Genomic DNA, 24,375 nt, shown 5'->3' on the forward strand with positions numbered 1-24,375 from the left:
GCTCAGCAGCCAATCAAAATCAAGGTTACCATGGTAGTTGCCATAATGGCAAAGTTACAACAGTTGCAACTCTTTATGAAACGGGGGGGGGGGGGGGGGCCTGGAGTGTGGTAGGATGGGGGGGGGGGGGGAAGGAGACACTGAAACCCTTCTCATCCCTTATAAATGGTTTATATTCATATGTGTATGTACATGTACAGTGTAGGACAGGTACAAGAAAAACAATATATGTACATGTAGTTAGTTATAAACCCTGTATGACAAGTACAACTGAAATAAAATGTGATTGTGCATAAATGTATGTGTACACATGTCGGCCTGCATGTATTTCATGCATGTACCCATCAATCAATAAATAAACCTACATTTAAAATATTCACCTGAGACAGAGCCCTTACTTATTGATTTCCCTAGGACTATAGATAGTACAGTACTCAATGAAGAACTCAAACCAATCCCTATATCATGCAGGGTCCAAAAGTTGAATGACTTGACTTTTATCGTCCCAAATATAAATTGATTATTCTCATTTTGATAAAGCATTTGTAGTAGGTCCATGGTTAATACCCAGCGGTGTTGGAAGTTGTGGCTTTTTTGGTCTTGGTTCATTTATTCAAACTGTGTTGATAAAGCCAGAATCATGTAGTATTTTACTCAGTACTCTCCTTAATTTTTGCTAAATATAATGCATGCAGCTAAGCCTATAAATTTGACATGTGTTTTTTGCAAATTCAAAATTCAAATTTAATAATTCATTAGAGTACATTTCAGATTTTTTTGCATTAATTTAATCATTTTTACATGTAGGCCTACCCTACAGAAAACAGCAAATATTCATCATATAACTGTAGAAGGACATCATCAATATCAAAGAAAGTTTTTAAGGTTTCAGTATGTAGACCTACTGTTTTTTTTTTTTTTTTTTTTTTTGAAAGCTGGTTTAGATACACTCACACGTATTGCAAGGTTAGTATTAGTATACTAACCTCACACCACGAATCGCGTTTGGCAGTGGATTTCTAACTAGTGGGTCGCGTGTGCTGGGATCTCACTTCTTGGGTCCATAACACACGACTTCTATGGCTTGATTTTTCTGTGCGCGGCGGCATGTAATGAACCCTTGGGTGGTTTAGATAGATAAAAACGTTTGCATGTTACATTTACATGTAGGTCCATTTGCAGCCAATTCAAATACAAACTGCCAACCCCTATCATTCTCTTCTATCAGATAGAAAAAATATTGTAGCAATTTGATTGCAATGTTAGTTTTTCATTTACATACAGGCCTCCATGTAGACCCGTTGAAATTTAATAAACAGAAATATTTTCTCAGATAAATTTGTACAGATTTTATAATTGTAAATATCACCACTCATACTAGTCGTATTCTTTTTCTGACAATAATACTTTTGCTCCGGCCCCTCCCACTAATCTACATGTATGCCTTGTCTTTTCTATTAAATGCTAAAAAATTTTGTACTTAGTACAAGTTACAATGCATGATAATGATAATAATAATCATAACATTAATATTCAAGCTGCTTTGAAAAACCACCCTCTCTATTGATTCTCACCCATAATGGCCCGAATTCACAAAGGTGGTTTTGAAAACCCACGGTTGAGTCCATGGTTCATGCAGATTTCCTGTATAAATTATGCTTAATTTAGCGCGTATCTGGCACGTGTATAAAAATGTCAAATTCTTATGCGCGCTTTTGTCACAGTGCGCCAAATTGGCGCCTGTTACTATGGTTAGAAACGCTATTTCATTCATGAGTCCACTGTTTGAAGAGTGGACTCATGAATAAGCGTAATTTATGCAGGAAATCTGCATAAACCATGGACTCAACCGTGGGTTTTCAAAACCACCTTTGTGAATTCGGGCCAAGAAGTATTAGTAATTGAATTATGATTCAAAATCTGTGGTTCTTTATGATTTCATATATTTTTAATAAAAAAATGTTATTTTTCAAATATTGAAGAAGTAATTTAGGTCCTAAAGATCACTTGAGACTAATCAGTCCTACTAATCACTATGGGTTTTATGATGGAACATCTGGTTGCATGATGAATGTAGAAGCATTGTTTAAGGTGGTAGCAAACTTTCTGTGTATTTGAAAAAAAATAAAGAAAAGTTGATAAAGTTTTATAACTAGGACTATAGCCTACATATACATATGTATACTCATTTAGCCATAAACTGGGTCCACATAGGGGACTCCCTGCAAGACAGTAAGTTATCATCTTTCTATATAGCCTAGTTCGGGGATGTGAGAGGCCCTCTCACGTCCCTGGTTTGATCAATGCTTGGAGATGAATAAATGAGCAAACCTTTAAATCACTCACGAGCTAGTCACATAAATCATTCTGAGGTATATACTTCTCTACCTAATTCGGCATCATTTCTTACAGGTTAATGGTGAGAATAACCTCTTTATCCCAATTATTATCTCTCCCCCTCCTCAATAAAAAACCTCTAGGGCTAGGTTAAAGGTCATCTTAGGTGAAAAACTCTCATCACTAATATTTATAGCAGCTCATTGTGTTTCATTTATCTCTTTTTGAGCCCTTCATAAAGAAGATGAATGAGTTTGGAAAGAATTCTGGATAATGGTTATGATCTCTTTATTGATGTATTTGTATTGTGTGTGTTGGATTGGAAGAATCCATAGTGAAAATGATCTTTTTCAGGATTCAGCTCAAATTTCAAAGGGGACACAAAACTGACAAAGAAATGATATTTGCTCGCATAAAAAAGATCAACAGATGATAATATGACTGAAATAGAAGGGAATTAGGTACAGAGAGGAATGGAGGAATAGAGAGTGAGTGAGAGACAGAGGGAGAGAGAGTGAGAGAGAAAGAGGGACAGGAGATAAAGGGATAGGCTTACACTCATGTCTAAAGATCAAAACGATCTAGAAAAAGCAAAGAGAGATCTGTATTAAAGAAAGAAGCAATATGAATTTACCAAAATCCTCAGCCATGTCGTCATGCACGCTTGGCCTGCATCTTTCAAAATGTGAAACAGGTATTGCTACCCATGGGTGTCCTCTGGAGCGTTAGGCCTAGGCTAGAAAGGTTTAACTTTCCATCCAGGGGGGTTAATACTTGTTCACTATTGTTTGGTTGCATGCATTGTGAAATGAAGTACTCTAGTAGTAGGGAGGAAGGATCAGCCATACATACTCTATTGAGAGAAAATATAGGAGAGCAAGAAGAGGGGGGTGGGGGTGGTCATGAGCTGTATAGAGCTCTATGGAGAGAAATAAAGGAGAGCAAGAAGAGGGGGGGGGGGGGTGGTCATGAGCTGTAATAGATTACAAAATATATTGAAAGGTTTTATTTGGGTTGTCTTCCTCATCAAAGTAAACTTGCAGAATTATAAAAATTTTCAGAAAGAAAACCTGTGAAACATTCATTGCCTTCAATTTGTATTGTTTGTCCATCGAGTTGAAATTAAAAGATTGGGGTCTTTTTACAATAGGAAAATCTATGTGTAAAATACAAAAGGGCTCTGATTGGGGCAACATGAGTATTCATTGTCTGTGATTTGATTGACACTTTAAAGGGGTAGTTGCAAATCCTGCTCAGAGGAAACATGAGGGTTTCATTACAAAAGAGACCCCCTCTGCTCCATGTTTTACCCCTCTACTGATCCTCTACACACTCCCTCTGACTATGGAGGGGTGCAATGTTCCCCTCATAAACACCAAATTGTTACCCATAACTAAATTCTTATTATTCAGGAGTTATGACTTGCAATACCCTTCCCTTGATGTTAATGAATTGAAAACAAGCTCTGTCTATGGTTCCTTTTAAGTTTGAATACAAAAAGAATTGTACTCATCCGATGCCTCCAGTATATTTGGAGTGAAATTACCAGAAAAACAGCCTCTCCTCCTGGAAGGGTTGTTACTATACAATTGTAACCATGCAGCAGTACACAACCCCTGAAAGATTTAGTTGTGTAAAGACATTGTGTAAACTGGTTTATCAATGAAAGAGTTGCTTTGTAAATGTTGCTTTCAGCACCTACTTACAGTATTTGTTCTTGATTTTTGGTGTTTTCACCATGTTGGGAAATGTAGAATGATTTTGAGGAGTTTGGTCTGGGGGTAGTAGGGCATTGGAGTGGACTTAGTTGAAATTTAATTGAGTGTAGTGATGTAGATACACAATGTATCCCCTTTGTTCATTTCAGGCCTTGCATTTGATTTATGCACAGTTTGCTTTTGCTACTGGAATGGATGTATTAGGCCTGAAGTGGAAATTGTTTTCGAAACCAGTTGTATAGAAAGCTTTACCTGAAATGTTGTGAGAGAATGAAAGAAAGTTTAATTGTTTTAAAGGAAACATACTTGATTATGGTCTTGCTACATGAGAATTGATGCCCCGCCCCCCCCAAAAAAAAGGGGGGGGGGGTGGAATGAATAAATTTGTAAGTGAACATAAATAAGAAGAATAAGTACATGTGAAAATAAAGTAAATAAATAAATTGATAACTAGAAAAACAATGACATATTTTAAAGAATGAGAAAACGAATAGAATAAAGACAATGAAATATAAAAGTAAAAATATAATAAATTGAGGAAGAAAGAATCCCTTAACAGGTGCAATATCCTGTTGTCAGCCAAACAAAATATTGACATGAAAGTCTGCTTTAAATATAACTCTAAAAGTCTATCTGCTATTATTAGTAAAAAATGAAATGAAAAGCTTAAGAAATGGATCTGAATAAAAGAAACATGTCGAGACCTCCCGTGTCGTGTCCCTATAAAAACCAATTCAAACTATAGATGAAACTGGTAGACTGGGAATACTCTTATAGTTCAATGTTAATTGCAAACATATGAACACTGTTTGAGTCTCTAATTCTGATTATTTCCATTTTTCATGTATATTTTCCTTCATCATATGCAAGGCATTGACAAGTGATTGTGATTTGGGATTTTATTTTTTTGGTCAGTCAAAGTTTTGACCTGTTTAACACTCAATTGAACTTGATGAGTGATGGAGTCAGTCCTTGGCCCAAACAAAAATATTATTTGAGTCAAGCTGTTGAGACTATCAGAGCCGGCAGAAAGATGCAGAACTAAGTGATATAGCATTTTATTTTGTTTATATTAAGAGGTTTATTTTTTGTTGCTGTTGTTACCCATATAGACCTTGGCCTATATGTAGGCCTACATGTGTAAAATTGAGGTTTCTGTGAAAACTCAATCTGAATTTTTAATCCATGTATTATAGGAAAGTCTTATGTCTTTGTTACCATTTGAAATACAAACTCATAGGCCTACATCGTAAATATGAAGGTCTTGCCCTGTACTATCACCTTGGTTTTGGGATAATAAATAATAGCATTTTGCTTCCAAAATTAAAACAGGGACTTGAAAATGACATTGAAATGTACATTATATTTAGCATTCAGAATGTTGAAGTATCCTCTGTACTGACATTCAGTCTCATGCACATATCTTATTGATCAAAATTTATCCCAGATCTTTTCATTGTATACACTCACATCTGCCATATTTGTGCATCTGAATATAAAGCAAGGTGATAACAAATGTGATAAAGCAATGAAGATCCCTCATTCATCATAACTGATTTGTTAGAGCCTATGGAAAGCCCATGCCCCCCTGTAAAGACCAGGGGAGGTCTCTTTTCTGTCCTACCCCTTTATCCCATTCAAACCTCAAAGATGTATTGTCATACATACAGACAGTTTAAAGGGAATCGCTAATGTGGATTTTTCCTATTTCACTTACATTGGAAATTTAGTTCATCCCTTGCTCCAGTATTAAATTAGACAACCCTATAATTACAATAATCTTATTTTTGATGAGAAATCTCTAAACCATGGACTCCAAAAAAATTGACTTTTTTTTTGAGAAAGGAACATTTCTTTCCACTTTATTATTTATATTTTGTCAAATTTTTCGTTCTTCAGATGTAGTGCTTGATGATTTTTATTTAATCATAGCACAATTAAAAAAAAAAAATAATTTTGTGTCAACTATATTTAATCTTTATTTGTTTGATTGTGTTGTAAAGGATTGCAAGGGAAAGAGTTTAATATGACATGTTTTATGGACTAAATGTTATTAGCCTGATTGGCTTGTTTACAAATATTTGCAACCTAATTCTTTTCATTACTATAAAGAAAAAACCTCTAATATGCTTAGGCTAACTCTAATCAAGTCGCGTGTGGATTTCAAAAGGGGGTGTGCTTATCGCGTGTGTTGCTATATCACCTAATGCAAATATATAGTTGTATCTTGGTGAAATTCTTTGTCTCGATATATATATTGAAAGAAAGTTTTGGATCATTAAACAGGAACAAAAATATGAAAGAAGTTGTGAAACAGACATCAGACTGTATGGAGAAAGATCTGGGCACCAGGGGAGGGCAATCTGTTTAATAACTAAATATCCTTTGTAGAATGAGCAAGAGTGGGGGTCCAAAATAATATATTTGCTGAATGTTTGAACCCTGTAAAGTTTAATTTGTAACTTGTTTTGATGTTAATGTTTACAAGAATGTATACATGGTCATGAATGTCCCTCTCAAATTTCCATAGTCAATGGGAGTGTCATTATTATCACTTATATCATAATTATGATGTTTATCATCATCTCCATTAGTATCACCATCAATATCATCATCATCATCATCATCGTCATCGTCATCATTGTTATCATCATCGTCATCATCATCATCATTATTATCATCATCATCATCATCATAATCATCATCATCATGATAATCATCATCATCATCATTATCATCATCGTGATGATGATCATTATCCTTCTCCTCTTCCTCCTCCTACTCCTCATCCTTATCTCCATCATCAACATCAACATAATCATCATCACCATTGCTATACCATCCTAGTACCCCACTGGTCATTTCGATGCTGTACTACAAAGATGGAGTCGCCACATCTATTTTGGTGTTGCAAGGTGTTAGCAATTTTCTATCTAATTTCCTGCCTAAAATCACCCCTTTGTTTGAGATGTAGAATAGTATATGACCAGAAGGAGATTTGGACATCTGCTTATAATCACTTTATGATATTACTCCATCTTCAATGCATCCCCTCTCCTCTTCCCCTCCTCCCTTCCCCCTTCACTTCTCCCCTCACATTGGTCTTCCTGCTTGGGTCTTCCTGCTCAGTCAGTATGTAGATACACTCCACCATGGACCTATTACATGACTCCACTGTACAAGGAGATGAGTTTTAGTTTGTGTGTTTGTGCTGTTCTTGGCAATTGAAGCCCAATTGTATGGTGGCCCTAAAGGGACATCGCATATAGACCAAATCGCGAATATTCACGACGAAATTGGCGACAAAATTCACGACGTCGCCAATTTTGTCGCGAATTATTCAAGACAAAATTAACGACGTCGTGAATATTCAAATTGACGACGAAATTGGCGACGTCGTGAATTTCGTTGCCAATTTTGTCGTGAATATTCACGAATTGGTCTATATGCGATGTCCCTTCAGGGCCAATTGAGATTGCCATTTATACACAGCTCCAACACCTAATCTGAGTTTACCAAAATGGTCCAAATCACCATGGACCTACTAGGTCCATGAAACCACATACTGGAAACTCAATGTCCAGTGTGATTTGTCCCAAGACAGGATTCTAATGCCGTTCTGCTGTAAAAAAAAAGTCGATCCAACACTAACACTAATCCTGACATCAATTGATGGTTGGAAATGCTACTCTGTACATGAATGGTTTATTTGAATTAACAGAAGTCAGAAAACAATAATGGCTATTGACTAATTGAGGCAAAAAAAAAAACATTGTTAAATACTATTTCACAAAATCAAACTCAATAGTACACCCCTAAAAAAAAACCTATAGGAAGTCAGAATCTAATCCATGTAAATCTGAGTCAAATTTTAACAAAATACATATAGAGCATATGCTAGTGTATACAGTATGTAGTAACTAGAGAAAAGAAAACCTTTTAATATTCATATTGTGTAAAAAAACAAAAACAATATCATTGAAGGAATAATGCATAGATCCAAATTCCTCTACTATAGTAAAAAGTACTGAAAGTAAACTTGCAATTGCCATTGTCAAATATATGTGGAATACCAATAACATACATGTATAGATATTCATGTTATGCAAAATATCCAAATGAGATACTGGTGACTAAGAAATTTAATCAATTTGTAATTAAGACTCTTGATACTTGAAAAGGTAATTAGTAGTAGTGCCATCATCTCAGAAAATGAAAGCTTTTTACTATGTGTAACCGCAACAATTACATTTGCATAGTAGGGTATGAAGTCTGTGATTGCATCATTCTATGCCACTGATCTGAGTTTGAGCCATTGCAGTCTATAAATGACTCACTGACATTATAAATGTAGAAAGCAAAAAGCCCAATAGACAAAATCTCAAGTCTACGTCGATAAGTGGGCCTAATATTACTCTGAGGCTCCATCTCTGATGTACAAAGAATTGATTATTGTAAAAATTGCAAGAGAGAGAGAGAAAGAAAGATACATGGACACTATAGTATGGCATACTGATTTTCATTCATTTGTTTTTTAAAGGAGAATGAAACTCTTGGAGCAAGTTAGCTTTTGTGAAAGCAGAAAAATCAAAGAATAAGATCAACAAAAGTTTGAGTAAAATAGGACTAGCAATAGAAGAGTTATGAGCATTTTAATGTCGAGATCACTAATGCTATGGAGATCCTCCAATTGGCAATGCGACCAAGATCTATGATGTCACAGATGAACAACTCTCCCCATTTGGACACTGAAAATATACCCCAAAACATCTCTTTTTGCTCATTCTAATCATATGACAAACGACTCATCAATGATATAATGTTGTGAAACCTCTGTACTTGTCCTCTCATAAAGAGAACACCTCACCTTGTGATAGACTCTATAAAAGTGAGAATATAAGTGAAATAAGTACTAAAGTAATGAGGGAGTTGTACGTGTGTGACATCACAGATCTTGGTCGCATTGCCAATGGGAGGATCTACATGGCATTAGTGATCTCAATATTCAAATGCTCATAACTTTCTTATTATTCATTCAATCTTCCTCAAACTTTCAACAATATGTTTCTTAGATGTTTCTCTTTGATATGGATTCAGCTGGTTTCAAGGGTTTCATTCTCCTTTAACACTTTACAAGGCTTGACAATTAATAAGAAAAGAATAAATATCTATCCTTTTTAATTTCATGCAAATGATTGCTATATAAATTGCAATATGAATTTGAATTTGATGTACAATATTGAGATTTAGTTAAAATTATTGTTTAAACTATGATAATGACATTATTTGGGGCTAACCTCGATTAGCACCTTGCTATATTATGTTAGCTCCAATTACCAAACGTTTTGTTTATATGTGATGTACTATTCCTTGTAATTGTACCTGACAGTGATATTTGGTAATAAATAAAATAACAAAAAATCAAATTCAAATATGTAAATCAGATATCATGAAGATGGTCTAGGTGTATGTGTGTGTGTGGGAGGGGGGGGGGGGCAGTGGCCCTCAAGGGAGTGTTTTTTGTCAAGGAAAAGTAAGATGGGTTGAAGATGTCTTCAAATGAATCTTCTGAGCTAAAACCATGTGTTCTTCATGATTAATGTGACCTTTAACCATAAAAACTATTTCCAATTTCTGCTTTAATCATTTTCAAAAACTTTTCAAAAAGTGGTGCTCACTTATAAAGTAGAAAGATTCGGCTACAACCTTTCCAGATACTGACATATCAACATTCATTTAAAGCATGGTAGAATAAAAGGATGGAGTAACAATGAAATGCAAATTAATTCATATAGCTTCCGATTTCTAAAGAAGTATAAAAGAATATTACACAGTGGCACCGTAGCCTTTGGTGGTGTCCTGCGATCCTGCCAGTTTCATGGGAAAACTGAAAAGTGATTCGTGTTGAAATAGATGATTAGGAATATTTCCAAATTTATTTGATCACAAAATGTGGATATTATTTATGATGAAATATATCTCACAGGCATATTATGTCCTAAAATTAAGCGAAATATTGTATGATAACAGTTTCAAAATGTAAAAAACCCTCAGAATTTCGACTATTTTTTAAATAAACATTTGACAGATTACCACACACTTCGACATGCCAAAAATAAAATTAGTTTGAGTGAATATATGTATCTGTTGTGTTATGTGTCACAGTTGAGTAATTTCAAATTATACTTCAACAATAATTTTTACTTTGCCCTGTAAAAAGTTAGCAATGTGTCTGCTTCTCATATCTGACCAGAGGCAGCGAAAAGTAAAATCATTACAAAAGCATATTTCCTATTGTATCTTGCCGATATTAAAGTCTGTTGTTAGGTACAAATCTTTCATCTACAATCTGCAAGAAAAATCCAATGAAACACATGCCTGACATATTTTGGCATCAAACGTGGCTTCAAATGATATGAGTGAGATGAAATTCCATTCTTTTTTACCTCCACGATCAAAGAGACCTGTATCATGTAGAAAAATATTCAGGAAATTACAAATATATAAGTTTATAGGATTTTTTCAAAGTGGAAACTTTTTTTTTATACTTACTATATCATAGCCAAGTACACAAGTATATGGGATGGGATATATTAAACAATAAGTGAAATTTTATGTATTTGAGGAGTAGTTGGGTACTTTATAATACATACTAATACTGGTCTCTCTTGATTAATTTTGACACTTTTTTTTTCAACAGTTTCAGAAGCTATCGTCATCGAGGCTCGTGGTGGTGATAATGTGACTTTTCCATGTGATCAAGTTCTACCAACACCAGCTCCTGACTTTCCTATTGCTCTCTATGTTCTGCAATGGAAACGCCAAGGTACCGCGCTGCCATTGTATGTTATCTTTGACTCCACGGACCCTATCATTAACCCCGCCTATGAGAGGCGTGTCTCTCTGGTGGAGGGCGGGGCATCGCTGCTCATGGCCAATGTGACCGCTGCTGACGCCGGTATCTACGAGTGCCAGCTCATCGTGTTGGGGGAAGAGTCGACCATCGGAAATGGAACTTTTGTAAACTTGACCATTTTAGGTAAACATTGTTTTGCTTTGTTTTTCAATTTAAAACTTTGCTTGTGTGTCCCAAGCTTCAACTAATCATTGTTATGAATGTACTGATGTGCAAGACGTGTCAATCACAAAATGCTTTTAAGCACATGATGGTAGCCCATATATAATTATAAACAGTCTTTGAGGCTTTTGGGTAAACATGTATTCGAACATGAAGGCTGGTTTCATGCTTATTTCTGTACAAAATATAAGTTCCATACTAAATCAATCTTTCTACTGTTTTCAATTAAAAGAAAAACACATACATGTGTTACATGTAGGTGGTTACGCAAAGGTTATATTTGAGAAAGCAAAAATGGCAATTTGGAAACTCAGAAGAAGGAAAGAAGGCGAATACTAAATGTGACGTTGTTGACTTTACGACAGAGGAAGGATATTGTCAGCATGGGGAGCTCGTTAGGCCAAAGTGTAATTACTGGAGATGTGGTTGTTGTTTGGTTTTTAACGGTGCTCTCATTAAAAAAAGAAGATATGCGCTAATCAAAATTATTCTATCATATCAAAAAATGCTATTTATTATTTTAAGTAGATAAGACCTTATATTATAAGATTTGAGAAGTATATTAAGGCCGTTGATAAGATAGAAGAGAGGTACTTGTTTATGTCTAAGACTTTTTATTCGGATAACAGCGATTTGATATATTGAATAGCAAATGAATAAATAGAAAACAAAAAGATGGATAGGCTTACATTGATTTATTGATGGTAATGAGTCTTTTCCATGGTTGCTCTCTTAATTACATTCTGTTAAAGACAGATCCTACCTGAATAATAGTTAGATAATGGAATGTGATATTAACAATAGTTTGATATTGATATATCTTTGAAACTGAATTCTTTTTCAAACTTTATGAAAACTTCTTTGTTATTACAGTCCAACCTCTCTTATCCGGCCTCCCCTTATCCGGATCTCTCTATTATCCGGACGCACACTTGCCGAGATTTTTTTTTTCAATTCAATCTAGTACGTGAGGAAATGAGATTTCAATCTAAACTCAATCCTATACGCAAACTCATTTTGATTACACGTATATATTTTCCAATATAGTCTACATACAACAACATTATTTTTCATGAAAACATCTCACCCAAATCACAGGAAGAACTTAGGCAGGACAATTTTCCAGTAAATCAGGGCGCAGCGCAAACATTTTATCACGTTCTCTTTTTGTTTCCCAAGAAAAACAACAACATGTCTCGCTAGCTAACACTCTAGGCCTCAATACGGACAGCGCCATCTATCATGTTTGAGCCTACAGTCAGTATAACAATTGCTGACATTGCGAAGCTGCGATCGGGGCTGCGATACCCGCCACGATCATCTAATCGTAAAACTTTGTTTCATTGAGTCATTCTCTTTCTTTCGAGGTATGCTCGATGTATACCTCAACCATTTTAGCAGGTAAATTATCCAACAGTTTTGGCCATCGATCGATTTCATTTCCGTAAAAATACAGCAGTGAATACTGTATGTACGCGCGCCCACTATAATAGATAAAGTGTAGCTACCGCCGTTGGGGAGCTGAGGCAGCAGCTGCGTGTATTTAATATTGGGTCTCCCAGATCCGGATAAATCCCTTATCCGGATAAATCCCTTATCCGGATTGGTGCTGGTCCCAACGTGTCCGGATAAGAGAGGTCGGACTGTAGTTATTTCATTATAGTCTTGTTTACTGAGATAATCCATTTTTGCATCTGGTTTAACAAGTGATTCTACACCCACACAGTGAACTTACATAAGATACAAAACTTTGTAAGAAAACAACTTTTCTTTTTATATGACATTTTCACGGCATTTAATTTTATGGTCCTCTTTAATACTGTATAGCTTATTCTTTAACTTTATAGTTTGTACTGACTTTACAGTCAATGCACACCCACGTTTTATCACTTGAATTCTTTCAATATATCCCTCCAGTGACGCCCCCTCCTATTGCATTAATAATGATGAGAGGTGAACTAAAGTGCTTCTAATTCTTATCTTCTCACGTATAGTCTGAAGAATACATGGAATTAATTACCAGAAAGTATTCCATTCATAACAGTCAAAGCATGTTGCCTGCCTACAGGTACTCAGGAAATATGGGCCCCAAAAGGCCCAAATTATTGAATATCTGTTCATTTAAACGGGAAATTCACCCTGACAATAAGTTTGTTGTAAAATTCCAGAAAAAATAAAAAGTAATGCTGAAGGTTTGAGGAAAATCCATTAAAGATTATTAGAAAGTTGTTTATTTAGAAATTTAAGTTTTTGGATTTGGGACGTCATATACAAGCACCTGTCCGATATGTCATATAAGAATGCATGAATTGCAATCATTTTATGATGACTAAATTCTACTTTTAGGTGCGGATGTGAAACAATTTCTAAGTTGATATACTGAAGTACAATAAAACCATTTTTCAAATTTTTGAGAAAATGACATTTCAGTGATTTTTAGATTCATGATATGTGGGAAGCTGCTCACCCATGACATCACAAATAAAAACAAATTCTAATAATTATTTCAATCTATGATGGATTTTCCTCAATTCTTCACCAATATTTTTTTTCACTATTTTTATGCTATTTTTACAATAAGTTTTTCTCAAGGTGAACTTTCCTTTTTGTTGTTGCAGACCCTAGACAGGAAGGGGTGGTTGAACTATGACACTGTTCTCATTATACTTTCTAAAACATACTGGAAAAACGGTTCTTGTTGCTATGGGAACGCTCTTAGTGGGGGGGGGGGTGGGTGACATGTTTTTCGCATAATTTGAAACCGCAGCGTAGAATTCTACACACAGTGTGTATAGTAGCGCGCTCAATATGTGCGAAGATCTTCCCGAAGAACGAACTGGTTTGGAAGATCGCTTCCAATACCGCTTTGTTAAACTAGTTTCCACTATTACTACTTACCAGTAAACTAGTTTCCACTATTACTAGTTACCAGTAAACTAGTTTCCACTATTACTAGTTACCAGTAAACTAGTTTTAGGGCGGTAATGAGAATGGGGTCTACCAAATACAAAATGGACAAAAGCGAAACAGATTGTTTTTCATGGCTGGGTGACTCATGTACACGCTTGTTGTGAAAGGGTATTCAAAATACTAAATAGCTTAAAATCAGAAATATATTTCACCCTATCTTAGAAACATTTGAGACGTCATTTAGGATGTAGTCTACTTGTACTCAGAGGATGTTTTATTGTTACACTGTCATTTTGAAAGTCAAGTATATAGTGTCAAACTAATGATGAGAGAAATTAATGAAAAATTCAAGAAAATATATAAAAGGAAAAGTAAGAGGAAGTGTATGCAATGTTTCAGTATTAACATTCTTAAATGTAAGCATATATAAGCTGGTATTTTTACCTTTTTACACCGGTCAAATTTGTCTAACCTCGGCAAAAGAAATGCTTGCCTTTCCAACATAAAATTATGTAAACGTGGACATGTGGTAACCATTCATGATTGGCTGGCTCGTTTGCCCCAAGGGCATACTGTGCGTCGTGCACCCACTGTGGCTTGGCTGAATTTCCTTTCACACTAGTGATCTTAACCCCGGACATTCACTCTAAGCACCGCAATTACTCCACTAACCCTGCTATTTTGCAGGGTGAAATAATCCAGTGTGCGGTTTAGCCCACTTTGCATAAAACGCTGTGTGAAAAGGAAATGGGATTTTGAAGAACCCTATACCAAATTGCCATTTAGCCCCACCTATATGGGGGGAGGGGGGTTAAGGAAATTTTTGCTAGTGTCAAAAACATATTAGTCTAGCACTATGGACACATGTATACCAACTCCCTGTGTATACAGTTGTAAATGAACACTATATTGTTGAATGAACAATGGAGGTATTCTTGCTGTTCAATGAGTATTCACTTGCCAAGTTCATTCACATTTTCTGATACAAAATACTTTTAATCTCTTGTTTATAAAGCAAAGACATTTTTATCTCTTGCTGACAAGCTAGAATGAGGTTATGTTTACAAATACTTGAGCTGAAAAGGTATCAATTATTATTTGTAACATAATCATCAGGTTGCCTGTAACACAAAGCTTAGCAATCAATCATAATGTTGTCTTTGATTACATCATTATATGAAATCCATTGTGCAAATAATCAATTGTATGCTTTGTGTAACTGGGTTGTGGAGAAACACTGAGATTGGGTGCTGTTGGCTATTCTTCAAAAATTAATTCTTAAAAGAAATGTTTCTACTCGTGTGAGTATCAATAGAAATTAGAAATGGTAGGATTGTTTTGATACAATTTATGGACAATATTTTTATTCAATTGATTGACCTGATTTGAGAGTGGATTTGTTTGAGCTTAGGATTGAGATATCTTATTAATGCTTTTGAATACAGTAAAAATATTTATCTGTTTTGAACAGTTCATGTAAAATGTTTAGAGTAGGTAATATGAGTGATTGACTGATATGTTTGACATGGAAGTAGACTAGACTACTATTGGTGCATAGTTATCTTTCAACAAGTCTATATAGGCGGTGCTGCACCATCCCGAGTTTGCTCAATCTCGAGATTTTAGCCCGATCGGCCCTCTTCGCGATTAATCTCGATATTCAAGAAACCCGTCTCCACCATCGCAAGAAGAGCGATTCCTGCTCGAGCAAGGCATCGATGCATTATGGTCTAACGCCGTGAATAAATAATCCCAAGTGCGTCTGCACCTACGAATTAGCGCGATAATTCGTAAAATAGCGCGCTATTTTGCAAATAATCCCACGTTGACTTGGGATTGCAATCTCAAGATTAATCCTACGAACTAGCACGATAATTGTGTCTCTATTGCAAATAATCACAAGATTGTTCAGATCGGGATAATTTGCCGGATCAGAAATAGCGCGCTAATTTGAAAACTCGGGATGGTGCAGACGGCCCTAATATGTTCATCTCACAATCCCTTATCTGTACTCCGGGGGGGGGGGGGGGATCAACCAAAAAAGTAGTAGGTATGTGTCGCGGGTGAGACAAAAAACGGGGGCCTTGGAGCGGGCTTATTGTAAAAAGGAGGGTCCTCGGATTGGGCTTCGGAACTACAAATGTTTGTGAAAATGGGGGTCCTTGGAACGGGTTGCCTCCGTGTGAGTGCGTATGCATCCCTCTGGAACGTACAATGCAGCTGGCCCGGCGGCATGGGCGCCGGGTGCGCTAGCGCAGAGGTGATTGTCGGACAGCGCTGCGGCCGCTTTTCACCAAAATTGCGGCTCATTGTAGCAGATCAATGCGACCGGAGCGGCGTAACGGAAAATATGCGAAGCCTTGGAGCGGATTTCTTTTTTCTCGATAAGAAGAAAATGCTATGCTTTGGAGCGGCTTTCTTTGTTCTTTTTCTCAATAAGACAAAAATGCTATGCCTTGGAACGGAAATTTGAGTGTAATAATGGGGGTCCCCTCCGCGGCACATACCCACTATGCATTATACAGTGCGTATCAAAAAAAAGTTTACACTTAGAAAAAAATCCTGTGAAATTATAAATTGGTAATATTCTGGTGATTTTTCCACATTTTAACATTGGGAGAGATCCATATAAGCAAATGACGATATAACTGTCGAAAAATATTTCCACTTGAGTGAGCACCACTTACTTTTGAAAAGTTAGTGAAAAATGATTTGCGCAGAACTTTGAAATAGTTATGCGAATAAAAGTAGACCTTAAAGGACAAGTCCACCCCAACAAAAAGTTTATTTGAAGTAAAAGAGAAAAATCAAACAAGCATAACAAAGAAAATTTCATCAAAATCGGATGTAAAATAAGAAAGTTATGACATTCTAAAATTTTGCTTAATTTCACAAAACAGTTATATGCACATCCTGGTCAGTATGCAAATGAGGAGACTGATGACGTCATCCACTCACTATTTCTTTTGTATTTTATTATATGAAATATGAAATATTCGAATTTGCTCCTCGGTGTCAAGTGAAATACGATTAATTTCTCCCTGAAGATGTGGAATTAGCATTGTTTAATTATATGTGGTTCAGTCAAGTTGGTCCTTATTGTCAAATCTGTAAAATTCAAACAATAAAAAACAAAAGAAATAGTGAGTGAAGGACATCATTGACTGTCTCATTTGCATATCACTGAATTGTGCATATCACTGTTTTGTGAAAAATAAGCGAAACTTTAAATTGTCATACCTTTCTTATTTCACATCTGATTTTGATGAAATTTTTAGCGTTATGCTCATTTGATTTTTCTCTATCTATTCAAATCAACATTTTTCTGGGGTGGACTTGACCTTTAATCTTGAAGAACATTGTGCAATTTAGCTAGTAAAATTGATTTAAAGATATTTTTAACCTTTTATAACTTGTTTCCTTGCTCAAAACACTTCGAAGAGTGCATTGTGCCCCACCCCTCTCCCCCACACACCGAGGCCATCGTGACGATACATGTATTTGTTTTACACCGAGCAGTGATTTACATGAAATGGCTTAGGCTTCATTTTCATTTTGTTAATCATTGTCAAGCTTGGGAAAAGTGTGGAGAAACGAGTATTAAATGAAAAATGAAATGTAAACGTACTTTAAATGATAAAAACTTAGTGAAAAAATGCTGGAGATGTCTGATATAACTTTTTCTTCAGATTCAGTTATGTCCTCAGGTCCAGCTGGAACAAAAAGGGTAAATGTTGTGCTTACTAAGTGTTGAAATTTCAGTGTGGGTGGCAAAATTGTTACAAAATGCTTGAATGTATTCGTTTTATTTCAATTGACTAAAAGGGCAAGGGAAATGTATATGAAATGTTTCGCAGGGTAAGTTTGATTTCGCCCTTTCCCCTTGACACAGGCGTGAAAACAAGCATTTCTGCGCAAACAGATTTCTGCGAGCTTTACAAAAATGGACAGTGGTCACTCAAGTGTAACATTCTGTCAAAACTTTTACTTCCATTGGATAGATGAGACCCAAACCCAAGAATATATGTGAAAAAATTACCCACATGTTGTATATTTTTCAATTCCCAGGTCTTTTTCAAAGTGTAAACTTTTTTTTGATACGCACTGTATACTGACTGCCCCCCCCCCCTGTACTCACTCCTCTCTGTTATCTTAAAACTCTTTCTTTCACTTTGTCTTGTGCTTTTTCTTTCACTCATTTTCTCTTGCTCTTGAATAAAATAAATCAGCATTTATCGCCAGAACTACACTTTCTCACTTTGAATCCCAGTAACTGACTATATACTATTAAACCCTTCTTATTCTCAACACTTTGGTTTCAGCCATCTAAAGCCAAGTGGTAGATAGACAAGACATAAGATAATCCTATGAGTTTATTGCAGCTGTATTTGTATTCAAGTCAATTGAATTGTGGCAATTCTTTGTTGGAGATGTCTTTCCTTTCAGGTTATTCTATTAAAACCACAGTTTCACTTTCTTTCAGCATTCTTCTTTTCACATCACTTGTTCTGAGATTTAGCAGAGTTTTGTTAAGCTGGGATGTTACAATTCACTATTATCTCTCATTTCTTAGTCATGTATTTTCTCTTTGCAACATACATGTAGTTTGTGTACCTCACTTTAGTTTCCCACCTTTGCAGTGATATTTTGCTTCTTTTAGGTGCTTTAAAGACCCATTTGCTCTTTGTGTATCAATATTCACCCCTCAATGAAGGGACTAAAAAAGATCATTTATGTGAAGTTTGCCAGAACACTTGTCTACCAGAGGAGCTTCTTCCCAGATTCGATAAGACTTTGGAACTCCCTCCCCAACAGCACAGTTAATTGTACCTCTCTACACATCTTTAAACAAGAGGTACAAAAGACCCAGCTCCGTTAATAACGGTGGTTGTTTTTACTTGCACGCTGTAAGCAATTTTTTATCGAATAATGTACATACACTTGCATGCTGCACTTCACCAGTACGACAATACACCAGACGGTTTCCAGAAGAAGAAGAAAAAGTTTCAATAAATCACCTATCCCTTGTTCTATTTTCTCTCTGTGTGTTATTGATATACTTGCGTTTGAATCATTTTAACATTTTAATCATTACTGCAACAAGTATTATAAGATTATGAGTTGATCCTTGCAAGTATTTCTGTTATGATTGTCAGCCTTTTTTATTTTCATTTTATTTTGTTTCTGAAAGTAACAATATTGATAGATATAAAGGAACTAGTTTGGTTATCTTTGTCTTGTGCCAGAGTAAAGGGATCACTGTCTAGCTCACATCCTCTCACTTCTTTATTTTATCACCCTTTTTTCTGTTGTGCTTTTCAGTCAAAATTACAAAAGCAAGATTTTCTCCTTTTAATAATCTTCTCAAGAATATTGATAAAACTACCTGTCTTTTTGCAGGTGTGCTATCAAGTATGCTCATTAAAGAACTGAAGTAAACATGTTAAAATGGTATTTCCATGAGCACTTGTACATTAATTGCATGCCTTTCTTGCTCAAGAACTTGTACAATCAATACATTACCTGTACTATCCCGCCTTTAAACCCTTAAAATACCCCTATTGTGACATCACAATACACTCAAACCTTTTTTTTTATAGCTTCCTTTCTCATGTCCCAACCACTAATCCTGGATAAAGAAATCTGGTTAAATCCCCTATGGAAATAAATCCCTTTTGAATATGTTGTTGTGATTATAGCAGTCTCATTAAGCCTATCATTAGACTCACTAATGAGATGTTACCTGAGAATGACCATCTTCAAGGCCTCAGGGGGGGGGGGAGATTAGCTAGAATGAGCATCCTTTAGGATTGGTATTTATTGTAAATCTGAAGTTTAAAGTGATTGGTTAAAATTGGTTTGACTTTTAAAAAATCTGAGCTAGAAGGTCACACTTGTCACCTGTGTCTGTGATATGTTACAAAAATGAAGCCCAGAAAAAATTGCGTTCGAAAATAATTTTTTAGTGCTTCAAAAATTGAAATATAAAGTGACCGAAAACACCATCTTAATTTCATCCCATACACTTATGTGTACTATTTAGGCGTCTATTAGATACCCATTTACAAAATCGGGGTTTGCCTTGTAGTTTTAGCTTTTCATTCTCAATAATGGTTGTTTTCAGGGTTTATTAGTTCTAATACATGCACTTGTACACATGTTTCATCTTGGTTTGAGAATTTTTTAAATCGGCTGCTCACAAAGTTAAACAATACCTTTAATGAACAATTCGTCAGCGGTCATCCGAACCATCGTATCCATATACGACAATGCAAACCCATTTCAGAGAATATTGACTATAAGTGAAAAGTTTACTATCATTTTCACACTTAGTTCTCCAGACTTCCAACATATTCACTGCTAGAAAATACATGGTTGGAAAGACCAAGGAAATTGCTTGACAATTTTATCCTTATTTTTATACAAATCCAAGGATCAGAGAAAATATCGCAAAAGAGCTCCATGCTTGTGATTTCGGTTTGAGCGGTTTAGATTTCCCCTGTACAAAAACGCGGTCAGTCAAAACGTCGTATCGCTTTTCATGTGCAAAGTCAATGCAGTGCATATGGCTGATGTGACAGTTTGGCTGACCGCGCGCATTGAAATTGCGGTTAGTCAAAACGTTGTATCGCTCTGCTACAGTACATGTTTCCAATGGGATTTGCACATTTTTTATTAAAAATTTGTATGGCGTCGCCGTGAAAATCCCCTCATATCTCAGAAACTAAAATAAATTGCTGCCTAGAAATTTAGTTATGAATAGAATAGGACTTGTAATCTCATTTCTGCAGAAATCTCGAAATCGATATTTTGACCAAAATTGACCGATACGACGGTTTGGATGAATGCTGACGAATTGATTCTTAATAAAAAGAAAATTGATATTTAAATTTGGAATGTAGATCTACATGGAAATTCATGCAAAACAAACTTCAAATACATCTATAGGACTTTTTGTAGTGAGCACAAAATATTATTTTTTGAGAAATTACACACTAATATCTGTGTGCTATAATGCATAGATATCAAATTATCATCATTCTCTATTAAATTTTTTACACAAGAAGTTGTGAGGAGAGTTTTCAACAAGTAGTGGGAGTATATTTCAGCCCAAACTTGATAGCATTCATGAGGTGCTGATTATCTACGGTAGTTTCCTATTCAATGGCACAGTACAGAGCAATGTTTTCCCCCGGCTTTTGCAGATAATCCTCCTTTGTTAGAAGGGTATTCAAGGCTTACTAATTAAGAAAAGAAAACTTGACTAAAATGATTTTAAGGTCCATCCCAGAAAAATGTTGATTTGAATCAGTAGAGAAAAATCAAATAAGCATAATGCTGAAAATTTCATCAAAATCGTGTGTAAAATAAGAAAGCTTTCAGTTATATGCTCAACTCAGTTATACACAAAAGAGAGTCAATGATGTCTCTCACTTACTGTTTCTTTTTTTATTGTTTTAATTATTATACAATATTTAAAAATTTTTAGATTTGACAATAATGACCAACTTGACTGAACCACAAAATATTAAAACAATTGAAATTCCGCATGTTCAGGGAGGAATAAAACTGTTTCACATGATAACAAGGAGTAAATTAAAATAATTCATATTTCATAATAATGAAATACAAAATAAATAGTGAGTGATGTCATCAGTCCTCTCATTTGCATACTGATGAGGGTGCGCATAAAACTGTTTTGTGAAATTTGGCTTGTTGGGTTTTTCCATGTATTCAAATCAACTTTTTGTTGGGTGAACTTGTCCTTCACAAGAGTGATATTTTCTGAGACATTGGTGACATCTAGCTACCTCTGCACATTTTGGGGATTTTTCTTTTAGGGGTGGAAGCCAGGGGGGGGGGCTAATCTTTGTTTCTGTTTCTGTGTAATATTTGTAATATTATCTACATGTACATCACATACATCAATTACAGATGGATACAAATCACAAATTGGGGAAAATATTTGTATATCTCCCCAAACTTCTTTCCTTTTTGTAGGGTACATGTATTATTTTCATGAATCCTGAAACTGATGAAGCCAGATGCTCTTTCCTTCAGAGAAAGAGGGTGCACTACATGTATGTATGTTGATGTACAAACATGTAATCATTTGCTGGACTAATTGAAATGCCAAGATGCCACTGGCTACATCAGCTTGGCCATGATTATGACACATTCTAGTGCAACGTGGCGACATGTATTGCGTGATGTTTTCTACAAAGCGCTTCCAGCCGTTAGTTTTTTATAATGCATGCTTATGCTGTGTGATGTATCCGTGTTGGCAAGCTGTGCATTATTCAATCGTAGACAAACACTTTTGATTTTCTTTTTGAACAAAATTGTAATCTCCTGGCGCCTTGAAAAACTGATTGAAAATTAAGCTTGCTGATCATAATTCTCCAAGATGAATAGCTCTATGGTCTATCTGAACAATAACCACTAAAAATATATATTAATTGAAAATTAGGGTGCAGATTTTTTAAAATCTTTCTTTTTAAATTTATGAAAGTGAAAGTGTTGTTCTGTTCATTTGTTGCTGTGAAAATATAGACCAAAATTGAAGTGGCTTCAGGAAAATTAGGTCAGTCAGCGCAGCGGGTTTTCTATATTTGGTTGGGATTAAAAAAGGATGAACTACGAGTACAAGAACTAGATTATCAAGATCTATTGCTCTAACTTATCAAAGTAGGATATAAAACAAATATACCAGGCCTTTATTTCAAAAGTATAGAGGGAATTATTAATCCTCAAATGAATAATTCCCGCTATACTTTACTCAAAGCCTGGTATATTTGTATACTATTGTTCTCTGTAGGTGCCCTAAAGTTTTATCAGGTAAAACTTTGCAACTGATTGTATGATAGATTTTGTCAAATAATGTATATTGTAGTATATACAATCCGTCATAGTACAACTGTTTTATGATTAAAGTGATTGGTTAACATTGGTTTGACTTTTAAAAAATCTGAGCTAGAAGGTCACACTTGTCACCTGTGTGTGTGATATGCTACAAAAATGAAGCCCAGAAAAAATTGCGTTCGAAAATAATTATTTAGTGCTTCAAAAATTGAAATATAAAGTGACCGAAAACACCATCTTAATTTCATCCCATACACTTATGTGTACTATTTAGGCGTCTATAAGACGCCTATTTACAAAATCGGGGTTTGCCTTGTAGTTTTAGCTTTTCATTCTCAATAATGGTTGTTTTCAGGGCTTATCAGTTCTAATACATGCTCTTGAACACATATTTCATCTTGGTTTGGGAATTTTTAAATTGGCTGCTCACAAAGTTAAACAATACCTTTAACTGCAGAGCTTCATGTTTTTGGATTCGAGATATGACATTTTCAAGATCTATACTATAGTGAGCTTTATCATTTTAACACCCCATTTCCTAAAGCAATGAGAAATATTCTTTAAACTAAAGGAGATGATATGATTTATTGATTTTTTGTTTTCATTTCAGGTCCCCCCAAATTCAACTCAACCCCTCCTGATCATGTGGTATACCAAGAAGACAGTGAAGCATCCCTCCAGTGTAGAGCTAATGGGGTGCCCTTCCCTGTAGTCAAATGGAAGAGGCAGGGTGAGCTTATTACATCCAATAGCCGTATCACTGTGGCGGGTGATACCATTACAATAAAGAGGGTTGTCAGAAGTGATGTCGGCACGTATACCTGCGTGGCTGAAAACGGTGAAGGCTATGTCACCAATGATACAAGATTTGTTGTCGAAGGTAATGTTATTTATTTTTTCCCAAATTTTTAACATAAAAGATACACAATTCATTAAAGAAACAATAATGCTACAAAGAAATGATTTAGAAATTATAATTTTATGGTTTTAAAGTAATATGCTATTTTGAATTGATTGTTGAAATCGATGGGGAATGATCAAAAGCTAGGCTTGTGTTTACATTCTCCCTGTAACAAAATAAAAATACTATGCTGGTAAAAATAGTAATGAAACTACCATTCAAAATTAAATGAATATTTTTTCCTTTATTTCTCATCGTTTCATCTTTTAAATTCATTTAAATGTAATGAATTATCATTTCCAAATTATATTGTTAATAATGAAGAAACTTTGTGTCAAATTTGTAATGAAGCTGTTTTGAATGGATGTATAAGAAGATTAAAAAAACCTCTCTGTGAACAAATATTTTAGGTGACATATATATTTTTTCTCCGTCCTGATGCACAGGCTTTGCTAATCTCAGCATTTTAACACTATATTTCTTCAGGTAAAAGTGACCATATTTTGTGGTATGGTGCAATAACTTTCCATGTAGCACTAGAAGTATAGCATAGTTACATGGAGTTATCC

General features: G+C 35.2%; 1 protein-coding gene across 1 annotated transcript in view; it reads left to right on the forward strand.

The window, feature by feature from the left end:
* The window catches only part of LOC129266484 (protein turtle homolog A-like), an 88,648-nt gene that overhangs the window by 26,688 nt on the left and 37,585 nt on the right, over positions 1 to 24,375 (forward strand). Inside the window, exons 2-3 of the mRNA XM_054904339.2 lie at positions 10,756 to 11,094; positions 23,516 to 23,785. Coding sequence (XP_054760314.2) covers positions 10,756 to 11,094; positions 23,516 to 23,785 — 609 coding nt within the window. The remainder of the gene's footprint in view (positions 1 to 10,755; positions 11,095 to 23,515; positions 23,786 to 24,375) is intronic.

This window comes from Lytechinus pictus, chromosome 8 (assembly GCF_037042905.1).
Source record: "Lytechinus pictus isolate F3 Inbred chromosome 8, Lp3.0, whole genome shotgun sequence".
NCBI lineage: Eukaryota > Metazoa > Echinodermata > Echinoidea > Temnopleuroida > Toxopneustidae > Lytechinus > Lytechinus pictus.